The sequence below is a fragment of the Theobroma cacao genome, chromosome 2, assembly GCF_000208745.1.
Source record: "Theobroma cacao cultivar B97-61/B2 chromosome 2, Criollo_cocoa_genome_V2, whole genome shotgun sequence".
Lineage (NCBI taxonomy): Eukaryota > Viridiplantae > Streptophyta > Magnoliopsida > Malvales > Malvaceae > Theobroma > Theobroma cacao.
In genome coordinates this window covers 16,708,838-16,733,501 of record NC_030851.1, presented here as the reverse complement: position 1 = coordinate 16,733,501, position 24,664 = coordinate 16,708,838, and the positions used below count along the sequence as shown (strand labels likewise).

At 31.4% G+C, this 24,664-nt stretch overlaps 1 protein-coding gene across 1 annotated transcript; it reads right to left on the bottom strand.

Annotated features, from left to right (window-relative positions):
* Positions 321-7,929, bottom strand: LOC18608987. Its single transcript, XM_018116582.1, has 8 exons — positions 7,555-7,929; positions 7,022-7,098; positions 6,748-6,874; positions 5,958-6,019; positions 5,352-5,861; positions 2,022-2,555; positions 1,533-1,745; positions 321-938 (listed from the first exon to the last, which is right to left on the bottom strand). The coding sequence occupies exons 1-8, from the start codon at positions 7,595-7,597 to the stop codon at positions 621-623; spliced, it is 1,884 nt and encodes a 627-aa protein (XP_017972071.1). The 5' UTR covers positions 7,598-7,929; the 3' UTR covers positions 321-620.

Genomic DNA, 24,664 nt, shown 5'->3' with positions numbered 1-24,664 from the left:
AATTATCTATTTTCTTTCAAATTTTATCTTATAATCTCCACTGACAATGCGTATACTGATGAATATAATATAATTTTTATTTTTCAATTCTACCCAACAGATAGATGGAAAAAATAAATCGGTTTTTCAATTCTTTTTTTCGGCTTTCTAGATTTCCTATCAAGCACACCGAGATAAATCAAGATTATGGTTTCTCCCGATCCACTTTTCTTCTTTCCCATTTTTCTACCCTCCCTACCAAGCGAAGTCTTATGAAATTTTTTGAAAGCTTCAATATTGACAGTAAAATAAGTTTTAAAGAGTAAAGACTGAAAAGAATATAGTAACAACAATTTTAAAAGGAAAAATCAGCTGTGGTGCATATACCGTATACATATGAACCAAGTCTATATTACAGACTCCTTCAGAATATCTCCATGTAAACAAATTAAATCCATAAACCAAGTTAACCAAACTAGGAGCCTTCTCAAAACTTGTGGGGCAGCAAAATTTAAAAATAAAAAATAAAAATAAACAAATAAAGAACTCAAAATAAATATTAGAGGTGTTTCAAAATGCATAAACTAATAAATGCCTACCGATAATATTGATTTCCTTCTTGACCAAATTTGCTGTTGCAGTCATCTCCCAAGGCCCCCACATGCAGTAGAGAGCATCTTTCTAGTTGCTCCACCCGTTTTCTCATTCTCATTTACCAAAAGAGCTTCAGCAAAGCTCTTGGACATTTTTTTTACGAAATCATTAGGAAGTGACACAAAGTTCTGGGATTCACCAACAAAATCATCTGGAGAAGCGACCATGCTACTTAGCTGTCTAGCCTTCCTTTCCTGCATTGCTTTCTGCCGTTCTTCATAAAAGTAAAAATCATCTAGGATGGATGAATGACTTTCATAATTTTTAAAAATGTTCAACATCTCAATACCCTGCTCCAATTCCACCTGCAATATTATTTGATGCAGTGTAAGGCACCATTCAGAAGAGTTGTTGCAATGGAAGATGGGAAAGATTATACCTTACTTGATGTAAGCACAGTCAGATAAAATAAGTGCAATGGTGCGAAAACTAAATTCATTGGATGGCACATCATCAAGTCTTACATATCAGCATTGTACGTGAAATTTTGCTTGCATTCACAGTAACTCCTAACATAACAAGTTGTGCATGCAATACATGCTTACACACAAGTTGTTCAAACAGAAACAAGGGTTGCTTCTAGCTCTGATATGTACATTGTGCCTTGCAGTTTATCGAGTTATACATCAAAACATTTCAACAAAAATTATAAATACACCACCCTTATGACTTGAGAAGTACAGGCAAATAATGATGGTGGAAATGAAGTACACAAATTTCATGTTAGCTTGGCCAAATTCAATTCGATTCTAGACCAACATAATCATCTCAGCAGCTCAAGTAAAACAACCGCGATGTGAGGCCATAATGGCACTAAATTTGAATGTAACCGGAAATGCCAAGTATCACATCACCACTCAAAACTGGCTATAAAGTGTCAATCCCAAATGAATCCTTACCTCTTGAGTATCCCTACTGTTAGTTACTGGCTTGTTGTCATTATTTTCAAGCAGAATGTGGCGGAACTGACTGTTGGGGACATCTTTAATAATGTGCCACTTTACTGGGAATTGCCCCGACCACTTATCCTGAAGCCAATATTCCACGCTTTTGTCAAAGTCAACAGGTCCCACCATCTCAGCCACTCCACAAAACTGAGCACTAGCATTCACCTGCATGCATAACATATAAAGTGAAGCTAAGTTAGTTTCAATCCTCAATCATGATCTCTTCTTATAAATGAACCAGAAGGGAAGCACATGAATAAGGTGGTAAGCATTTCAACCTAATATTTACATTGCTCACCACATCCTAATCCTTGTTCATCATAATGCATTACCAGTTATTGTTATTCAACCAATTGTTTAATTAGGTTATATGACTGTGCATCAACTTTCATGTTTCTTGTAATCCACCTATCACCTAGAATACAATGCAAGGTAGATTACCGAAAATAGCAGAAAGACAGGCGATGTCACTTGTTTCTCTTTTGCCTCATGATAAGCAGTATCCAATTTTTTGTTGCCACTTGGGGTGCTTGCCCAGACACCATACTTTATGCTCTTGTGAATATTATCTTCACTATAAGATTTTATCACAAAGAACTTTGCATCCACATAGTCAGTGACAAAATTCTGTCGGTTGTATGATCCATTGCTAATGCCATTAGTTGGGCCATTCTTGCTGCTATCAACAATAAAACCTTTGGCGGTTATCTGACTTTTAGGCTTAAATGCCCTAGGTCCCTTGTTACGCTCACTTAATGTATCAAGTGTTACAGTACAACTACATGAAAAGTCCTTGCAGTTTCCCCCTTCTCTTGCTTCATCAAGCGAAGGCCAGTTCTGACCATTTATTCCTAAGCTAGAACTGGAAACACTGCCACAGCCAGAACTTTGATCACTTCGGCTACCAGTGTAGCTTATAGAGCCAGAGCCAGAAGAAGAAACAAAACCATAAAATGATCCTTTCAAGAAAGAAGCCTGCATAAGATTTAATTGTTAAATAATAGACTAGAACCCATCACTTGGGAAAGAAGCCAGCATAAGATTTAATTGTTAAATAATAGACTAGAATCAATCACTTAGCACTATCTATTTCAAACACATTGAATATAGTATTGACTTGGAAACCAATTAGAAACATCTCAGAATTAAAACCTAAAGATGAATCAAGGATGTAAATGTCACCAACTCACCATTCCACACAGAAATTCATGATTATGAGATGACATACAGGGCTTAGCAAATAAGCTACTACTTGAGCTACAAGTCCAAGAGGCACTCATAAAAAAGCCTCAAATCTTTTTAAGCTTAAAAAACACATGCTTAAAACAGATGCTGCTTGGAGAAAAGATGTGTAAAGCATGCTCTATACATGTTGATCCATTGAAAAAATTTTGGGTAATTTTGGAAGCCTTGTACAATTGTATCTATGTGTTGTGTCAACTGAGGTATGAACAAGTCAAACCTTTTCACAAACAACTTAGCCTCAACTTTTTCACAGTTGAGCTTGAGTAGGTGAGAGAGCCGAGTTCAAGTGTGCTTATACTTGGAAATACTTGTGTAAACAACTATTGTCCATGAATTTCATAAAGTTTCCCAACAAAAGAAAACATGTGTTTAAATTATTAAACAAAATAGGGATGGTTTTATTGTTGATTGAGAAATTTAAACACAAGGCATGCTTATTGGGAAGCCCCCAAACCTCATGCAATTGAGTCTTTTAGCTATTATTTTCAATTCAATGGAATTAATCAGATTAAAATATTCTGTTTGTAGACAGACTACTACTTGTCTCTACTGAACTGGCATCTAGCAGGATTTGCTATTCCTTTTTTGGGGCTGGGAAATGTTCGATCCTACCGTGATGATGTAGCAACTAACTAGCCAAGTTAAAAGGAATAAAAAGATCCCAGGAGCGCTTGAAACCAAATAGGATCAACAATAAAAACTAAAAACCAGAAGAAGAAAGATTCCTCTTTCTCTCACACCACCTCCATTGCCTCCTGCCTTCCTCCACTCCCTCTCCAGCAATGTGACCGCTACATAGTCTCTTCCCTCTCAACAAATCAAGGCAGAGTCAGATGCTACCAAAGGCAGATGGTTACAAAATGGCAGAAAGCTGAAGTTGATAGCAGCTTACTCAAAAACTCAATGGACAACAGAAAGCTTCCTACCTAAGTGCATAAGAATGAATATGAAACACCTTATTGCAAGAAATTGGAAGAGGAAAAGTGCACAAGTAAAAGAGAGATGTGTGGTAATGATAGGGGGTAAGAAGGAGAAATGAAGGAGAGAAGGTAGTCATAATGATGGTTAGATAGAGCAAGATAGTGCAAGGCACTAGTGATTGTCTTGGTGAGAAGAGAGTACTTGTCCCTTCAACTTTGATCTTTATCATTTCTTTAGATATAACTACTTGTCGGTTCTTGAATTTGAGCTCAGATTTGTTTTCTTTCCCTGCTTCTCCCTTAAAACTTGGCAGCTATACCCAGGAGCAGGTCTGGGATTTATGTTCAGTGGCACAAACTAACATATTTAATATTAAATATACAAAAAATATAAATGCAAATTAACTCAAGTGCAACAAAAATTGCTTTGCTAGGATAAAGATAATACATTACAAATGTTCTTTACAGATGTTTATCATTTGGAAGCATCGTAAAACTTTTTAATTATCTATAGTTCAAAATATATTTTCCTCTATATATGTAACCAAACAATCGTTCATTCAAGAATCCTGCTTCAAAATCAAAAATGTTTTTCCCAAAATATTATTTGGTTATTTCTCTAGATACACCAAATTATTTTAATAGTATAAAAATATTCAAATAGTAAATAAATTCTGTCATACTCACAAACTATCAATATACAAAGAAAGCAAATTACTTGAATATCTTCTAGTTTTGAAAGAAGCAAGTGGGCCCCTTTGTTTTTTTGGCATTTCTTTCATAAACTTACAGGTTCTTTTTTTACATTTGTTACATTTTACAACTTTTCTTTGGATGGGAAAAGCAATGTGAGGTAGAAAACAACTTTTTGGCTTATAAATATTTTTCACTTTTAATGTTTTGTAGTTTTCCAAATCTTTGGAGGGTCCCATGTCAATAAGAAATTAATTATAAAACCTTATTTTATTAATATTTACATATTATAACCTATTATTTTGCAAAGTGAGTCACTCTTTATAATAATTATATTTTATTTTTTGTCAATTCCAGTGGCGGTAGATATAAAGGAGCTAAAATTTCTAGCTATTTTTATAATATAATCAAAAGGACATTAAAACTTCAGTGGGGGCAATTTCCCCCACCCTAGATCCATCCCTGGCTATGCCAGCCAACCACATCATTAATATAAGAACCATTTCTCCTTACAGGTGCCAATTAAGCCAACTTAACAGAGCACATGTGATGTTTTCCATCCATAATCTATTTAATTGTACCAAGATTAAAAATCTATTTAATTGTACCAAGATTAAAGTCCAATAACCTGCTTATTCCCCCATCACCCCTTCCCCCTCCCCCCCCTCCTCCCCACAAAAAATATAGAGAAGCTCAATTACAAGTAATAGCATAATGCCTGATTTCATTAATGATATATGCTTTGCTAGTTGCTTATAGCAGACATGCAAAGTTTCTGGAAAATAGGGAATGAATGTTCCAAAATTATCAATGGCCATTTACAATCTCCAAATAATGCTGTTTTTTTTTTTTGGATAATTAAATAATGCCAGCTTCTGACAACCTGAAAATATGTGATAGGTAGAAAACTAACCATTCCAATGTCGTTTGAAGGAAACTCTAGTGAACCAACTCGTTTTGGAGAAGCTGCTGGATATGATGTCTGAAACAAAGAACTCTTCCCAATAAAAGGCTTTGAACAGTCTGAGCAGAATCCAGCAGCCCCAAACCCATCAAATCCTTGATATTGCATGCAATGCTTGCCAGAGTTTCCCAGGAAGTTGCTTCTTCCACCATATGATCCTGATGGAGGGAGATAATTTGGTCTCAGGCCAAATCTTTTTCCATCCAGTTGTTGCTCAATATTCACAGGAAACTCTAGATGAGAAAATTGAGCCTTTGAAGTAACATTTGGAATGTTTAGAGGAACTGATGGCTGGTGATAAGATGAATCTGAGGTAGGGAAATGCCTTGTAGTGGGTAACCAACTAGGATCCCCTACAAGAGGCAGCTGAGATGAAACTGGAACATAAGGTCTATGTGGCATTTGAGAGCTGTGCCTAAAACCATGAAATCCAAGAGATGCAGTTTCATTGTAGATGCCCTGTGTGAGGTGAAGAAAAAGAAATGCCTTTTTAAGATATACTGGTAGAAAGAAAGGTAGAACTAATGAAAGGGAAACCATAGAAGGTTTACACACATGAAAGCCACTTTCCAAGCCCTCAGCGCTCAAATATGGAAGGAATGAACCCTGTTTATCAGCTGCATCTTGCAAGCAGAGAACTTCATGAGTAGTAAGCAAAATAAGAAAGAGCATTATGTGACAGTGAAAAACAGTATTCCGTATTCCATCATCCATGATTGTGCTAACTAGCTATCTAAGCAACCTTGATCCATAGATTTACATATCACGCCTCACATTCAATTTAGAGTCCCCCTCAATGGAATCTAAAAACGGGCCCTTTTACATTCTATATACTAACAACAAAACATCAACCTTAAAAAATCCAACAATCATGCAACTATCAAAGCATTCTAGAAGCACATTCCTGCAAGTTCACTACAGACTTGGAGATAATTTGATGAAAGTTTTACCTAATCCTAGGCCAATATGGAAAAAATTCTACAGTATCAAACATGGATAAATGATAATACTATATCAATCATAAAATAATGATAAAAAGAAGTTCTTTGTTGTGCTGCTTGTATAGATTTTATCTTCAAAGCTCACCAGTAGCTTCCCCACATCACTATAGGTAAGACAAGACATATATTGAAGACATTTTGATTTCACTTTCACCCAAAGGTCCAAAATATATATACAAGAAGAATTGCTAATTGCAAAATAAAATACCCTTGCAATTGGCAAAAGAATGAATATCTCTTTCCTTAAAAATATCCAAGTTGTAATCTTGTATAAAACTACACATAATCAAAGCTAAGTTTATATAAACAAGATAATTTTTTTATGACAAATGCAGAGGACTAACCTTCAAGATGGAATTGTGCCTCGGTGGAATAGGCATTAGACAAAAAGGTTGTCTTAGAGTCAACCACAGTGGGCATGAATCTTGACTGATCCGCACCGTCCCTCAAGGGACCAACTGTAACCAAATCCTGCTTTGAAAAAGAACAATAAAAAAAATTAATCATATCTTCAGCTATAGCCAAAGGATACTAGCAACAGTCAGCAGATTGAAAATGACAATATATAACCCAGTCAAGGCAACCGACAAAAAATAAGCACTGCATGCAATAATATACCTTATCAGTCAACAGGTTGCGATTAGCAAGGTTGTTGTTCCTATCCAGAACCAAAACGTTCAAAGCCTCCGCAGAGTCTAGAATCCCACGAACATTATCAATTTCTTGGATTAACCAAACAAATAATGTGTGCATGTATGCAAACAAGTGCGCCAAACATTGAAACATAAAAACCCAGGAATAGATAAAAACTTTTAAAGAAACATGAATTTTTGACTATGGAATGCAGAAATTCACCTCGCAGGAAAAAAAAAAGTGTGTTAAAAAAAGGATATATTAATATCAGTTGCCAAACATTAATTATTTCTACGATCAACTTTAATAAATCCTTCGGAAATGGCAAACCAATCTCGTACTAGATTCTACATTTCTCATTCGCTCGTTCCTTCAATTCAAACAAAAACAAAGAAAAGAAAGGCCATAATTTGTCGGAGCAACATTGAAAAATAACAGCCTAAAAAGATGGCATCAACTTTCTCTCTTCTTTTTTTCTCTTTTCGTTTGCTGAGATTATGATTTGAAGAGTGACGTACCAGCAGAGGTTAAGCGATCAGAACTTTGGTGAGCCATTGTCATAAACTACAGACCAAACGATATATTTATGTGTATTTGTTAGAGATAGGAAGCTTTTGTTTGGTAAAATTTTGGTGAAATATTTTTGGCTGGGAATCGGGAGAGAGGGGTTTGGGGCAGAGTTGATAGAAATTAACAGGAATTGCTTCGCTTTTTTCGTGTTTGTTTGGTGGAGTGTGGGTATGCTAAGAATAGTGAGGAGAAGGAGAAGAGAGAAGGGCAGACCTTGGGAGTGATGAAAGGAGAGGGAGGAAATAGGAATAGGAAATATCTGCGCGTACGCAGAGTTGGCGAAACTCCACTAGTCCACCTGCTCCCTCTAGCACTCTAACACCCCGTCCCCTCCAAATCCAGCAGTTTTTCGGTTACGTCACTCTACGTTACTAATTTAACTTCTAGTATTGGCATGCCTACATTATCTGAGATAAATGGGAGAAAACTAGAAAATAAGAAAGAAAATTATAATATTCTTGCAAGCTAATGTCAATACTAAACATAATTATTATTTTATTTTATATATGTTAATCCAATGAAAGGAATTTATATGGTCAATTAAGGTTTAATTTTTGCAAAAATTATTTTAAAAATAAAATTTTGAAGACATAATATTTAAAAAAGCTCTTAAATTATTTAAAAAAATTTAAATAAGCTCTTATACTTTTTATTACATTCAATCAAACTCTTATTTTTTATTTCAAGTCAAATAAACTTTTTATAACTAATTATTGATTTAGTCAAAATATTTATTATCATTTTATGCCACATGACGCTACCGTGACATACTAAAATATTATAATTGATGATGATATGACATATTAATTTAACATGAAACTATAATTATGCGATATTTTTCACCATTCACATCAACGTCATGTTAGTATAATATGGATATAAAATGAAAATTAGTATTTTGATTAATAAAAATTAGTTAATCATTACTCATAAGGGTTTATTTGATTCAAAATAAAAGTATAAGCACTTAATTGAATAAAATAAAAAATTTTAAATTTAAATTTTNTTTTAAAATTTTTTTAATAATTTTGGAACTTATTTGAATATTATGTCAATTTTGAATGTATTAAGTTGACGTGAGATACTGCATCAATAAAATCATTTGACGAGTAACTTAATTTTAGATAAAATTTGAAAATATCTCTATCTATATTAACAAAAAAATATTTATTTATTTTATATAAAAGTTATACCATACATTTCATCATGTATAAACTAATAAATTTAATTTATTAATTATTACATAAAAATATCATTTACTTTTCTATCTAAATGTATTTTCTTTTTTGCTTTTATAAAAAAATCAAGAATTAAGTCAAATCAATTTCGTTTATTTTTTTTTATAATGTGAAGAGATAGGTAGAACATAAATCACTTTTAGATTTTTTTTTCTATTTATTTGATGTATAATACACTTCTTTAGGTCTTTACGAAATATAATGACTTTTAAGAGAAATTAGAAAGTTGATTGTTTAATATGTTTATTTATTGATTCAATAAAAGTTAAAATGGCTTCATTGGATGGTTCAAGAATGCACTTGGGTCGTGAAATCCTACTGGAAGAATCAAAATGAAAAAGAAAAAACAAAAGAGAAATGCAATATGTAAAAATATTTTTATATCATTTGAAATGCAATTTCTTGAAAACCGTAGCAAAAAAATATTAAAAGTTAAATGTTTTCTATCTAATTACTGCCTAGGTTGTCATCATACATCATTATTATACATCATTATAACAATTATTAACTATGTCTCGTTCATTGAACTATGGCAAAATTTTAATACAAATTTTTGCTTCTTAAACATGACTATTATACTAATTGTTCAAAAGTTTGCTTATAAATTTTTGTATTTAAAAAAAAGTAATAAATTTTGAATTTAAACCCTCAATTTTTTTTGTACATTTATTAACTTTAACTTTTTGAACTAATTTAAGGTAACAAACAAATGACACATATCACATTAAATTCAATTATAGACTATTACTCTACAAACCATCGGTAAAATTTTAAAATTCACAAATGGAGTTAAAATATTGTCAGATGTTTTTTTATTTATCATATATAGTTTATAATGTATTTAAGGGTTTTTTTTTATCTAATGATAGTGTATAGTTTAGGTCACTAAATACTAACATCTCATTAATGAGGTAAAACTAAAAATTTTTAAGAACTTAAACTTAAAAATTCAAAAAATTTAGTAATTAATTAAATGGAAAACAAAAAAAAATTCTCTATGACTTCCTCCCAAACTTCTTTTATTGTTCTCCTCTCTTTCATCCCTCCTTAACTCCAACATCTTCTTCTCCCTTCTTCACATTCCATTAAAAATAGATTTAGCAAAATTACGGAACTTCAAGAGATTTCAAGATAATTTTTACTGGTTGATTTTAATGATATATTTTTTAAGTGATGTCTACATTTGATTTAGGATTATTTCAAATACCTAACTCTCTCTCTCTCTTAGTGTGAAACCCCATTTCTTAAATTAGGCTAGAATTGCAACCTTACTTTATTTGGTGAGCTATTAATTTAAAGTTTTTGAACATGATTATAAAACCATTTTAACTTAGAAAATTCATGTTTTGATAACCAAATGTGTTTGATCGAAAGTTGTGGCCTTGGAAGGTCAAATGGGATGATTTTGAACTCAAAAACAATATTCTATACCAAATCAATCAATACATGCTCATTATGTATCAATAGATCAAACCCAGAAAATGATTCTGAAGAACATCTATGGACAGATGATCTCATCTATCGATAGATGGCCAAATCTATCGATAGATAGACTCAATCTATCAATAGATTAGGCCTAGACTGAAAAAATAAGGCATTTTGATCTTTTCCCACTCATTTTAAAAGCCTTAAACCTTTTTTACTTTTCTCCATTTGGAAAACAACGAAGTTTTTCCTTGAAAACCCAGCCACCCTCTTCCTTTTTTCTCTCAAATCTTGTCTTCAACAAAACTTAAGGATTTCAAGCTTTTAAAAGTCATTTTCAAGCTTAGACTTTGATTCTAAAGAATGGAAGGTAAAGTTCACTATTTTAGACTTTTAAATTTAAAGATTGATTTGTAGAGATTTATAAGTTCTTATAAATTTGTTTTACTCATGAAAACTTAGGTTTTGAGTTGGTTTTGGAACTCTTAAGCTCACCAAGGCAAAGTTGCTTAAACTTTAGTGACGAGCAGACTTAAATCCTTTAGTTGGAGTTAGATTAGCTACTGATTTGTTGAGTATGAGTTGCTAGATAAAATTTATGGAAGGATTAGGTGATTATTAGTCTAAGATTATGTTATAGAACTAAGTGCCAATGATGGAAAACTTAATGATAAGTGTTGTGGAGAAGGTTTGAATTTTTGAAAAACCTAGTGTCTAACGAAAGGTCTTAGAGAGCAAGACACGCTTCTGTGGGGTGGGTAAAGGTGGGCAAAGGCTACGTTTTTAATTATTTTAGTATAATTAAGCATGCCTATTCTACAACCTTGCATATGAATGAATTTCAATGAGTTTGTGCTGTGAATAAAGGTTTACAAGTATGTTTTGATGAAAACCATAGACTAAGTATATTTAGTCTACTATGTATTAGTTTTGAGCATAGAAAACAAACCTTTCAAAGTTTTGTCATCTCAAACATCTCATTTGTCTATGATTGATGTATGGTTGATGGTTTTAAATGTTAATGTGAGAAATGAATTCTCATTAGTAAGGCCATGGTATTTATGGTCATTTTATCTTATAGTTGTTGATATGGTTGATTGACTATGGTTATATGATGTCTTAACCTTTTATTGGTCCCAAAAAGCGTGCTAGAGGGGGTGAATAGCATTTTTGGAATGACACTAAAATTCCTTCCAAGTAAAGAGTTGATTAATGGAATTTGAAAATGGAAGTTTAAAGCTTGCTAGAGGAATGATTTAAGTGCTAAGAGTAAGAAGAAAATAATAAAAGGTAGACAAAACACAATGATTTATAGTGGTTCGGTCCCCTTAACCTACATCCACTACCTTGATCTCTCAATCAAGGATTTTCAAACCAATTCACTAAAATCAGTGGCATTCCCAAGCTTCCACCAAGCTTTTACAATGGCTTTTCACGGGTTCAGCCACAACCTTTAACAATGATTTTTTCCGGGATCAACCAAAACCTAAAACTAACTTTTGGCTACCACAACAACAAAGCTAACCCAAGCTTGATCAACCCCTTAGAGTGTCTCTCACACTCTAAGTAAACAAAAAAAAAAGAGAAAGGATGAAGTACAATTGATCACTTAGCTGATCTAAGATGTACAAAGTTAAGCTCAAACACTTTTTCAAAAGATGGGAGTGAAATACAAATGTAAAGAGAAGGTTTTTAGTCTTCTAAGCTTAAAATCATTTTGGATAACTTCTCTATCTGATTTTTGACTGTTGAAGAGGCTTTAAATACTTATAAAATCACTTCTAGTTATTGGAGACAGAAGTTAGGCATTTTTTGTCGTTATTTTGTCCTTTTTTGATTAAATTCAAAATTTTGACAGTGAGCTTTTAGTTGGTTAACCATACTTCTTAGTCGATTAAGTCTTCTCTGTCTCGCAGTCTGCTTTACTTTCTTAATCAATTAAGAGCTTATTGTTTCTAGAGCAACTAGCTTCACCAACTTTTCTTTGTTTGATTAATTCTTCTCTTAGCTTGTAACACTGATATTCCATTTTCCTTAAATAGCCATGAGATATGTTAGTCATCCGAGACTTTTTGAATTGTTCTTCACAAATTTGATTACCTTCATTTTGGATCTTCACTTTTGGATTTTAGCTAACTAACGCCCTTGGTTAACCGACTAAGAGCTTTTGTTTATATCTAGCACTCGCTTAACTGATTAAATCTTATGTTAACCAGTTAAGACCTTTCAGCTTGTCCTTAGTGTAGCGCCCATAATGCTTTAATTGATTAAGCATTTGTGTTAGTCAGTTAAGACTAATCTGCCTTCATTAAAGCTCTTTCTTCTTTACTTGTTTAACCAATTAACCCATCTTGTAACTGAACAAGCATCTTGACTTGCTTTCAAATACCAAATATATTAATGAATTTAGGTTTTCTCTTGCACACTTAAACAATAATTAGACACCAATGACTGGGAATGTTTTGATATCATAAAAAATATATAGAGTTAACATTCTCTCTCTCTTATTTTTGATGATGACAAAACACTCCTAGATTAAGCGTGCAATGTTAATGTTCAATATGAATGCTTTAAATTTTTATGCATAATGAGTTACTCCCCCTTAGTCAATGCATCTAGTTTTGTTTAAAGATTTGCAATAAACTATTTATAATATCCACAATAGCTAAGCAAGATATATTGAATATCCATAATAACTAGCACATAATATTCAATAAACCCATAACTAAGCATCACATACATAAATTAAACATGAAAACCTATCACACTCAATTTAACTTAGTTTTCCTTCTCTCCTTTTTTGTCATCATTAAAAAAGATATTCAAAACTCCCTCTTAATGAATGCATCTAGATTTTCCTTTAATCTTTAAATCAAACTTTATTAAATAGGTATCATAAGCACTCATATACTTAAGTCATATAAGCTTATAGATATAGTTCAATAACTTCAAGAGTCAAGCTTATAACTATATAAGAACAGATGTATGGGAGTTAAATCATTTCAAGAACTTGTCAAGGATCACTCAAATAATGTTCAAGCAAATTTGATCACTTTGTCATAATCAAAACTATAATAATTTTAAAGCTAACAATCTCCCCCTTTTTGATATGACAAAACTATGAGCATAATTTGCACTTGAAATGATTTTAAAATCTCCCCCTCAACATATGAATAAAATTAAATTTGCTCATAAACCTTCTCCCCATTTTTGTTATATCAAAAAGGTTAAAAAGAATGAGCATTAAACACATAAGATCGAAAAATAGAGGTTAGCAAAATCCATCAAGAATATAAGCATTAAGACCATGAATATGTAACCATAAAGTCACCAAGTCATCATATATCTACACTTAATATCCTCAACCAAGTCATTAAGAAATATACCCATTAAGCACATTCAAGTATTAATTCATCAAGAGAATCATCAATAAGAAAGCCACACGTATATATATACATACATATATATATGTACATATATATATATATATGTATGTATATATACATACATATATATATGTACATATATATATATATAAGCGAAATGTGGACATAATAATTATGAAGTTCAAGAAAGATAATCATAAAGATGTTCAATTAGCACATAAGCCATATTTCAACTCCAATACCAAGTGTTAAAGCTCAATATACCAATTGATAGATATAAGTAAAATCTCTCCCTTTGTAAAAGCACAATATCAATTATGAGAGATAGAATCATTTTAAAGCTCATTATATCAATTGGTAAGGCACCGGTAAAGACTTCCCTTATCATTAAGCATTCCAAACATATCAACTTCAAGGCCTAAAACATTTAAGAACGATATGATCAATTTAAAGCTCAAGAGAGAGAAAAGGCAATTATAAAGCTTGATGTTAATTTTAAAGCTAGATCCTAATTGAGATAACTTAATACTTTATATTAATTATGCATTTCAACATTCAAGTTTAAGTGAGAAGCAATATAAGGCAAAATATCTATTTTGGTGTTTAAAAAGATGTTACCTTAGCAAAGAATACCAATTGTTGAATTCTCAACTAACTTTGTTGTTGAAGATCTTAATTCCTTATGATATTAAGGACAATGATTGACTCCCCCTTAAGAAATCATAAACTCAACACAAATTGTTGGAGATCCTCAATAGATCAAATTTAGGAGAGAAATCATGAGCCTAGAATAAATGAGCATTCAAATGGATATTCAATTTATTTCCCTGATACTCAAGTATTCATGGAACTAAAAAAGTATGAGCATTTGAATAAATGTTCAACATATGCATCAAATACTCATAATTTCAAGAAGTATTTGCAAAATAGTTCCTAGGCATGTTTAAGGTATCAATAGTCTTCAAGCATCATTCTCAATTATCATCAAGTATTATCAATCTTCATCAAACATTCATTATTTATTCTTAATATCAATCAGCCAAGCAATATTAACCAATCATTTCTAGGAAATTCCTTGATTCATATATAAAAATAGCAACTCAAGGAGAAATTAAAAAAAATCATCATTAAGCATTATTTAGTGAGTATTCTTCCAAATTATTTTCAAGCGGTCATTCATCCAAGTCATTTTGAAGCAAGCATTGCAAGATGTATTCTTTAAATTATATATGAAATTATCAATTCAAGGCGAACTTTCACAAAAGGCATATCATTATTAATAAAGCATGACTAAAGCATTTTGCATTTATTGTAATCATGTATGAGAGTTATGATCAAATAAGCACAAACGTGATTATAAGAAATAACATGGCTGTCTTCCTTAATCGTGATTCCAATTCTGTTCATCAAAATGCAAGCATGAGTTCAATATAGACATATACCCATTCAAAAAATATGCAACCATTGAAGTTCAAGATACATGCAATTTCTCAATAATTCATGATTCATCAGTGATATCAATTGTTAGAGAATATTGAAAGTAGAGCACTCAACTCATAAATACATTCAAAGTGAACATTCAATCATCAATGAATACCAATTATCAAGATTCAAGAAAGAGATATTTAATCAAAGCACATTAGGTATTCATTGCTAACTAAAGCTATAGGCCATATTTTATTTGCAATGTCAAGTTGTTTATGGTGACCTATAAGCTAAAGTTGCATGCACACAAAATCTTTAGATCATGTAAATGTTCAGGCTCAATGAAGACATAGTTAACATTTAAATGCATATTCAAAATAAATTTTAACTATGTCAACTCACAAAATATGACATGATCAAACTTGACAATTAAATTCATATTCAAATGCATAGCTCAAGTCAAGTCTTAGACTTCAAACCTTAAGGTCAAGCATAAAGAAAAATCATATAAACATGTGTCTTGACCAATATGGTTGATGAACCAAGAATATTTTCATTAAGTTCAATGAGTTCATCCTAATCGAGTTCGCATGCATAATTATGAAATGAATTTTAAAACAATCATTTAAGCACAAACGTAAAATGTATTTCAAGAATAGTTCCTAGATTTTGAACATTTCAATTTTCATGAGAAGATATTATCTATATATGCACATGAAAATTTAATCAGTTTAACAAATTCAAGTATTGATGAACAATTTCTCATATTTCTATTTTGCCTTTGTAAATACATGAGAATTTATGGAATCAATATGAGTGTCATGCTTGGGAATAGATGGATTTAAGCAATCAAGAAAGTTTTCCCATTTTTCAACAAATGTTGCAATTTCAAGAATATGTACTTGCACCAAATGATCATGAGAGTATACATAATGCATGTTTTTAAGAGTCAAAAATTATCTTTGAAAAGGAAATTCATGGAAGAAAATATTGCAATGGACAAGAAGTAAAGTAAGAAGACATTTTGGAACTCAAAACCTGTCCATTTTGGCTTTACAGCACTTAAGAGTCGACTATATATCCTTGAGGGTCCATTTTTTATCATTCCAGCAGCATTGTTTGTATTTTGTTCTCCAATAGTCGACTTGCTATGCTTAGGAGTAAATTATGCTTGATTTCTGCATATTGAAAAGCTAGAAAAAAGTGCAAAACATGCAATGTTCCAAGGTATAATGATCTCAAGACATGGATTTGTGTGAGAACAATTTAAAATTTTATTTCAGCCATGTTTAGAGCATCATTTTGCACATGTATGATCAAAGATTCTTCAAGAAAAACATATGAACTCAAATTTTGGCTTTTATTGTTCATTGTTCACAAGTGCTAAAAAGTTGAAATGCTCATTTGAAGAATCATGTCTCTAATATGCTTAAACAGATTCAATTTACATCATGATGTGTGACTATGACTTATAACATGTATAAGAAGCATTTAAACAATGTTTAAGCATAGTAAGCATCAAATTTAACATTTTAACAATTTTTTAGCATACGAACAAAAATATACTTGAGGTTATTGAAGCATTCATTTGCAACAAGAACAAGATATAATGGCATTTTCAACACAAGGTATACTTGTTCAAGTTATATATCATTGAAATCATTGTAATTTCAAGGATGTCAAACATTGCAACTAGAACTGTTCTTTTGCTTGAAAAATGCCATCAATGTCAAATTATCACACTAAAGATCATGCTTAAGAAATCCCTTTCAATCAATTTCATAAATCATGAGAGAAATATCAAGCAAAATGGGATTTATGCAATTCATGTATCAATTCAATTTTGCTCAACCATGTTATATCATCAAAAACAATAAATCAATTACAATGAAAGAGAATAAAAAGATTTTTCAAGAAAATCAATTGATAAGGATTTAATCTTTCTTTACAAACTTTTCAACTTGAAACATTCAAGATTAGACATCTTCGTGAAAAATCATGAGCTCAATATCTCTCAATTAGGTTCAATTATGCTTTAAATGATTTATGAAATGTGTAATGAGCATAATGAATCGTGTTTATGTATGTCAAGGGCCATTTTCAAATATTTCAGAATCATATGTCAAAAATGCTCTTATGGCCATTCAAGTTTACATGCAAGCATGCACATCCAATAAGAACAAGTCAATAAGTATTTTCATCATGAAACAAACTTGTCCAATTGATAAATCATTATAAACTTAAGGATGGCAAACATTTTTCTCATATATGCTCATTTTGCTTTAAAAGTACTAATTAAAGTAGTCAAAATTTTCAAGCTCATTATCAACCATCTTGAACTATTCAAGCAAGTTCTAGAATGTAAATTAAGATTGTTCAAATGGTCAACTTATGTTAGGCACAAGGAAATCAAGGACAATTTTTTTTTAATTCAATTTTCATCAGTTTTGGCTACTTGAATAGGTGTGAGTGTAAGTCATCAAGTATGCTTAAAAATCATTTTTCCTCAAAGAAGTAGTATGGAAATAATTTCACAAAACATGAGGAAATTTTATAGAAACAATTTTCCATAATCAAGCAATCTTGATAAAACAATTTTCTCAAATAAGAATGATGATATATTCAAGATCAAATATAAGTACATACTCAATCTTTAGATTCATACTTCCTTGCAACTTATAGCATGTATCATATCAAATCAAGTTGCATACCCAAGATTTATCAATAAAGCTCAAGGAATTATGTGCTTAATATTTAAGCAAGAATAAGCAACCAAAGTTTTCAATTAAGAAAAGCAAACAATTTTAGAAACCAAGCTAAATCAATGAAGCATTCAATAAATAAGCAATAGAAAATCTCATTTAAACAAACAAAAGGCTTTTAGCATAGAGATCGCCCATTTTCCTTTATGTGTGACTAGAGAGCATTAATTCTTCAAGAATTGTTCCTCCTCGCTCTAGCACACCTACAAGAGACATTTTTTCATTTGATTTTTGGTATCCAAATTTCTTTGGATTCTTGAAAGTTAGTCTTGTTGCACAAAGTTCCTTTTGGAACCCACACTTGTTTAAATTTGTAAGGTACATATTTTTTAATTGGACAAGTGAATGAACAATAACTATAAAATGTGCAATGATTGTATTTGGTCATTTTGGAAGATGAGGAATTCATGGAAGCCTTTTGTTTCTCATTTAATAAATATTCAAATTTCCTTTCCACATCAACATTTCCTTTTTCCAAAATATCAATTTTCTTTTGGTAAGCTTCAAAATCCTTTTCCAAATTTTCATTTGCTTTTTCCAAGTCAATTTTTGTTTTCATCAAAAATTCATTTTCAGCATCAAGTATGGAAATAATTTTCTTGTGCTTCATATTCATTTTCTCAAACTAAAATGCTAAATCTTTAAAAGTATCATGCAATTCATTAAAAACATATGAATTAAGTTCACAAGATGAAGAAATTACCTTTATCTCTTGAAGAGCCATGAGGCATAATTCAATTTGATTTGAGGATTCATCTCCACTTGATTCCTTGTCTGCATTTGCCATGTTGCTTGTTGAGCATTGATTCTCACAAGACTTGTCTTCCAATTTCATTTCCTTCTTTGTTTCTTCATATAACTCTACTAATTTTTTCTATACTTCCTTAGCACGTTTGCACATGAACACATTATTATATTCTTTATAATCAAGTGCACAAATGAGAGTGTGGATGGCCTTAGAGTTGATTTGTACTCTCCTCATTTCAGCTTTAGTCCACTTACTTCTATTTTTGGGAGTTTTCTCACCATTTGCCGAATTAGTAATCATAGGGATGAAAGGACTATCTGTAATGACATCCCACATCTCATAATCATAAGCCTTAACATAAATGGACATTCTAGTACTCCAATAAGGATAGTTTGATCCATCAAATATAAGAGGCATATTTATGCATTGACCCTCAGAATCAACAGATTTTTCTAAAGCCATTTGTATCTCCTCTAAGGATGTTAAGCCTTAAAAATGAGGGTTAGACTCTGATACCACTTATTGAACGTGCTAAAGGGGGGGTGAATAGCACTTTTGGAATGACACTAAAATTCCTTCCAAGTAAAGAGCTGATAAACGAAATTTCAGAAATGGACATTTAAAGCTTGCTGGAGGAATCATTTAAGTGCCAAGAGTGAGAAAAAAATAAAAGAAGGTAGACAAAACATAATGATTTATAGTGGTTTGGTCCTCTTGACCTACATCCATTACCTTGATCTCCCAATCAAGGATTTTCAAATCAATTTACTAAAATAAGTGGAATTCTCAAGCTTTTACCAAGCTTTTACAATGGCTTTCCATAGGTTCAGCCACAACCTTTAACAATGGTTTTTCACGGGATCAACCAAAACCCAAAATGGCTTCTTACAAGCTTAGCCACAACCTTTAACATTAGTTTTTCCTGAGATCAACCAAAACTCAAAACTAACGTTTCTAAGGCTTAGTTAGAACCTACCACAACAACCAAGCTAACCCAAGCTTGATCAACCCCTTAGAGTGTCTCTCATACTCTAAATAAATAAAAAATAGAGAAAAGATAAAGTACAATTGATCACTTAGCTGATCTAAGATGTATAAAGTTAAGCTCAAACACTTTTTCAAAAATTGGGAGTGAAATACAAGTGTAAAGAGAAGGTTTTTGGTCTTTTAAGCTCAAAATCACTTTGGATAACTTCTCTATCTAATTTTTGACTATTAGAAAGGCTTTAAATACTTGTAAAATCACTTCTGGCAGTTGGAGATAGAAACTAACCGTTTGAACTATTATTTTGTCCTTTTTTGCTTAAATTCAAATTTTTAACAGTGAGCTTTTAGTTGGTTAACCATACTTCTTAATCAATTAAGTTTTCTTTGTCTCGCAGTCTGCTTTACTTTGTTAATCGATTAAGAAAGACTTTAATCGATTAAGAGCTTACTGTTTCTAAAGTAACCGGCTTCACCAACTTTTCTTTGTTTGATTAATTCTTCTCTTAGCTTGGTAACACTGATATTCCATTTTCCTTAAACAGCCATGAGATATGTTAGTCATTTGAGACTTCTTGAATTGTTCTTCACAAATTTGAGTGCCTTTATTTTGGATCTTCATTTTTGGATTTTAGCTAACTAATTCCCTTGGTTAACCGACAAAAAGGCTTCTTTTTATATCTAGCACTCGCTTAACTGATTAAATCTTGTGTTAACCAGTTAAGACCTTTTTGTTTATCTTTAGTGTAGTGCCCAAAATGCTTTAATTGATTAAGGATTTGTGTTAGTCAGTTAAGCCTAATTTGTCTTCATTAAAACTTTTTCTTCTTTACTTGTTTAACTAATTAACCCATCTTGCAACTGAACAAGCATCTTGACTTGCTTTCAAATACCAAATATATTAATGAAAATAAGCTCTCTCTTGCACACTTAAATAATATAATTAGACACCAATAAATAGGAATATTTTGCTATCATCAAAAACATATATAGTCAACATTCCCTTTCTCTTATTTTTTATGATGACAAAACACTCCTAGATTAAGAGTGCAATGTCTTTGTTCAATATGAATGCTTCAAATCTTTATGCATAATGAGTTGCTCCCCCTTAGTCAATGCATCTAATTTTCTTTAAAAATTTGCAATAAACAATTTATAATATCCACAATAGCTAAACAAGATATACAATGCCCATAGTAGCTAAGCAAGATATATTGAATATCCATAATAACTAGCACATAATATTCAATAAACCCATAACTAAGCATCACACACATAAATTAAACATGAAAACCTATCACACTCAATTTAACTTAGTTTTCCTTTTCTCCTTTTTTGTCATCATTAAAAAGGATATTCAACACTCCCTCTTAATGAGTGATTCTAGATTTTCCTTTAATCTTTAAATCTGACTTCAATTAATAGGAATCATAAGCACTCGTATACTAAGTCATACAAGCTTATAAATATAGTTCAATAACTTCAAGAGTCAAGCTTGTAACTATGGAAGAACAAATGTATAGGAGTTAAATCATTTCAAGAACTTGTCAAAGATCACTCAAATAATGTTCAAGCAAATTTGATCATTTTGTCATAATCAAAACTATAATAATTTTAAAGCTAACACCTTTTAATATGTCAGTGATTGGAATCACCCCTTTATTGGATTGAATTTTGAATATGGGATTGTTTGTATTGTGATTGAGGGAGCTTATCGAGATAAGGTCTAGTAGCTAGTAAGGGTAATTACTAACCATTATGCACAATGAGTTACAACTTGAGCTGGTAGAGGTAATTTCCCAAAACTTGTTAGATATGGTAATTAACAGAGTTCTACCATTTTCTTTTGTGGTCGGTGACTATATGTTCTGGACCTTTCTAGTGTGACAACACTAGATGATTTTCTTTCCCTTAGCTAGTGCTCTAGGGTTTCTTTGACGTGATGTCTAATGTGATGAATTTGTATTATGGATGGTGCTTATTTGATGTTTGAACATTGGTTACTTGACTATGGATGACTAATAGCCTTAGTTGATGTCCTAGTGATGAGTTTTATGTTGAAAATTTGAACTCCATGCTTGAACTATCAATACTTTCGAGAAAAGTATCAATAGATAGCTTCCATTAACCCTTAAGTTGCATTTTATTTGCTATTTATCGATAAATCAAGCAAATCTATTGATACTTCTAGGCAAGTATAGAAAGATCGAGTTTGTTTTGGGCTATTTCTTTACTTTTCAAAGGATTTTCTCAGTGCAAATGATTTGGTTTTATAATTAAACCTTTGGAATACTTGTTTATGTATTTTAAACATTTTCAAATTGATTTTCAGCAACCAATTTCAATTAAATCACTTGTATCAGTTTACAACATTTGAATTCTTTTGAAAGGCTTAGAAATCATTTAACAAACTATAGTTTATAAAAACATTTTACTATCCTTGATTCATTTGAAAGACAACAGACTTGGAGACTATGGGATTATTTGGTCCATGATTCGTTTGGAAGTTAACAGACTTGGAAACTATGTGGATATTTGATACTTGGTTAAGCAGGAATGTTTTATGAATATGCTTGGAGAGGTGGGTAATGATTTATGATTACGCTTGGAGAGGCGGGTTTAAATTATGGTTATGCTTGAAAAGGCGGTGTTTGCAAAACATTTGATAAATGTTTAAATGCATATTTTTTGAAAGTGTATTTTGTTAAATATTCTTCCCCATTAGCTTGTTTCCTTTTCCTGTATTTTCTCATAGAGTTGTTCATAACTCACACATGTAAGCTTGATAACTCTATGATATAAAGTTATTTAGGCTTAACTTTGATAATAATTCAGCCTAGTTTTTACAGTAATACACAGAAATTAGTAGATTTTATTTAAATTATTTTAAGTTAATTAATTTAAGTGAATCAATCTAATCTTAGTTAATTTTATGCTTAATTTAGTGTTAATGTGATTAAGATAGGTTGTTATTGATTTATTCGTGTTTTTGTAGGTGTTTAATAAAGGAAGAATTTTAATGGAAGAAGCAAAGCAACTTCAAGGTACAGACATCTACTGCACATATTTTGGTATTTTGACCATAAATCTCTCTATAAAACTTCAAATGAGTTGATTCTTAGACCATTGGTAGGCTAAGAGAAAAATATAAAACTTTCATGTTTACCACTTTGCCTAGTTCAGCTTGGAAGAAAGTAAAAAATCTTATCAAAATTGAAGCATTGCAATAGTCCTAGAGCAATTACGATTTCTACTAATTAAATGGTCGAGGCTCGGCTTTGGTGGAGTAGGTTATCGCTCACGTAGTCTAATGAGGAAATTCAAATTAGAATTGACTTCTTTCTTCACCCAACTTGACCTAACTTTAAAAAAACAAGAACGAGACACCGGTTTGAAAGCTTAGATCAAGGCACAAAGTCATTGAAGCTGAGAAGAAGTTAAGGGATGCAAGAAGATTTGGAAGATCAAGATTACAGTTCCTGTGTTCTATTAACTTTTTGTTATACTTTTATTTCTTTACTTTGATTTTAATGTTTAAACTTAATTTGGTGATGATGTGTAACTTGATGGGGAACTAAATTATTTATCTAAGATTATGATTGAACTCAATACATAGTCTGATTTATTTATCTCTCTTTCACTTATGTTTGATCTATTTAAGTTATTTATTCTATTTTGTTCTCAATGCTTCTAGTTGATTGGCTACCAATTTGATTGAATTGGAAACCTAGGTTAAACCTTGACGAATGAGATTTAGGTAGATCTTGAATAAAATTGCATATGATTGAATACACTTAGCTGATTAGGTGGTTTGATTTGCATATAGGTTAGACATACACCTATAAGCCATATGTAGCCAAAATTAGAGCACAAATTTAATGAATCTTTCTTCAATTTAATTTGCATGGACATATAGTAAATTAATTGGGAGAGAAATTTTTATGAGAAACTTGATAGAGGCATGTAAATAAATTAGGACTCTAGGTTAACAACTTAATCCATTAAACTAAGTTAAGAGAAAGATGATATTAGATGAAGTATTGAGGGACATTATAATCTTAGGTCTAGTAGTCACTCGAATCTAATAAAGTAAACTTGCTTATAGATTTTAGATTAGTTTGAGTTATTAGTATTAATTTTTCTTTTTAATAATTAGGTTGTTTGAATAAAATTAGGGTGTGTAATTTTAATAATTAATAGTAAGGATTAATTCAATTCCCTATGGGATCGACACTCTACTCATCATTATATTATCTTTGCAATACGTGCATTTGCAAGAGAAATCAACAAGTTTTTGGTGCCATTACCGAGGAATTGATTTTTAATTCTTTCTTGTTAATATTTATACCAAGCATTCTTAATTTTACTTCAGATTTTTCTTTTCATTTCTTTTTCTTTGTTTTTAGGTACTTTTGGTTGAGGTAATGAATTATTATAACTATTAGTGGCCATTTGAACAATTTGAGCCTAAGAGGGTTGTGAGTGATTATGAATTGGCTATCAGTGCTTTAACTGCCCAAGTAGATGCTTTGTCTTAGAAAATTGACACTTTAGGTGTTAATGTTTTTCAAAGTCGTTTTGTGACATGAGAGCTTTGTGGAGATAGGCATTCAAGTGATTGTTGTCCAACTTATTATGAATCAATGCAATTTGATGGAAGCTTCAATGGGTAGCAAAATAATTCATACTCCAACAGTTACAAGCCAAGGTGGAATCACCAAAATTTTTCATGGAGTAATGATTAGGGTCTTGCATATTCATCACAACCTATTTTCCATAATGGTTTTTAGTCACAAGTTAGAACCCCTATACTTGAGAAAAAGCCAACTTTAGAAGCAATGTTTATGCAATACATGGCAAATATAGATGCAATCAATCAAAGTCAAGAAGCTTCACTAAGAAACATTAAGACACATGTGAGTCAACATAGTAATGACATCAATAATAAGCCTCAAGAAACTTTACCAAATGACACGGAGCTTAATCCTGAAGACAAGAATATGGTAAGCATCTTGACGAGGTAAATGGCAACAATGCAGTAGATGTTGGAGATAAAGTAAATCAAGAGAATACTTCCAGCAAGCAAGTTC

Bases quoted from the DNA above. Each gene is read 5' to 3' on its own strand.
- LOC18608987 (XM_018116582.1), bottom strand. From the start codon at position 7,597: ATGACAATGGCTCACCAAAGTTCTGATCGCTTAACCTCTGCTG. The intron at 7,099-7,554 runs GTACGTCACTCT...GTGGGATTCTAG, and splicing joins TGATCGCTTAACCTCTGCTG to ACTCTGCGGAGGCTTTGAAC. The intron at 6,875-7,021 runs GTATATTATTGC...TTTTCAAAGCAG, and splicing joins GCAACCTGTTGACTGATAAG to GATTTGGTTACAGTTGGTCC.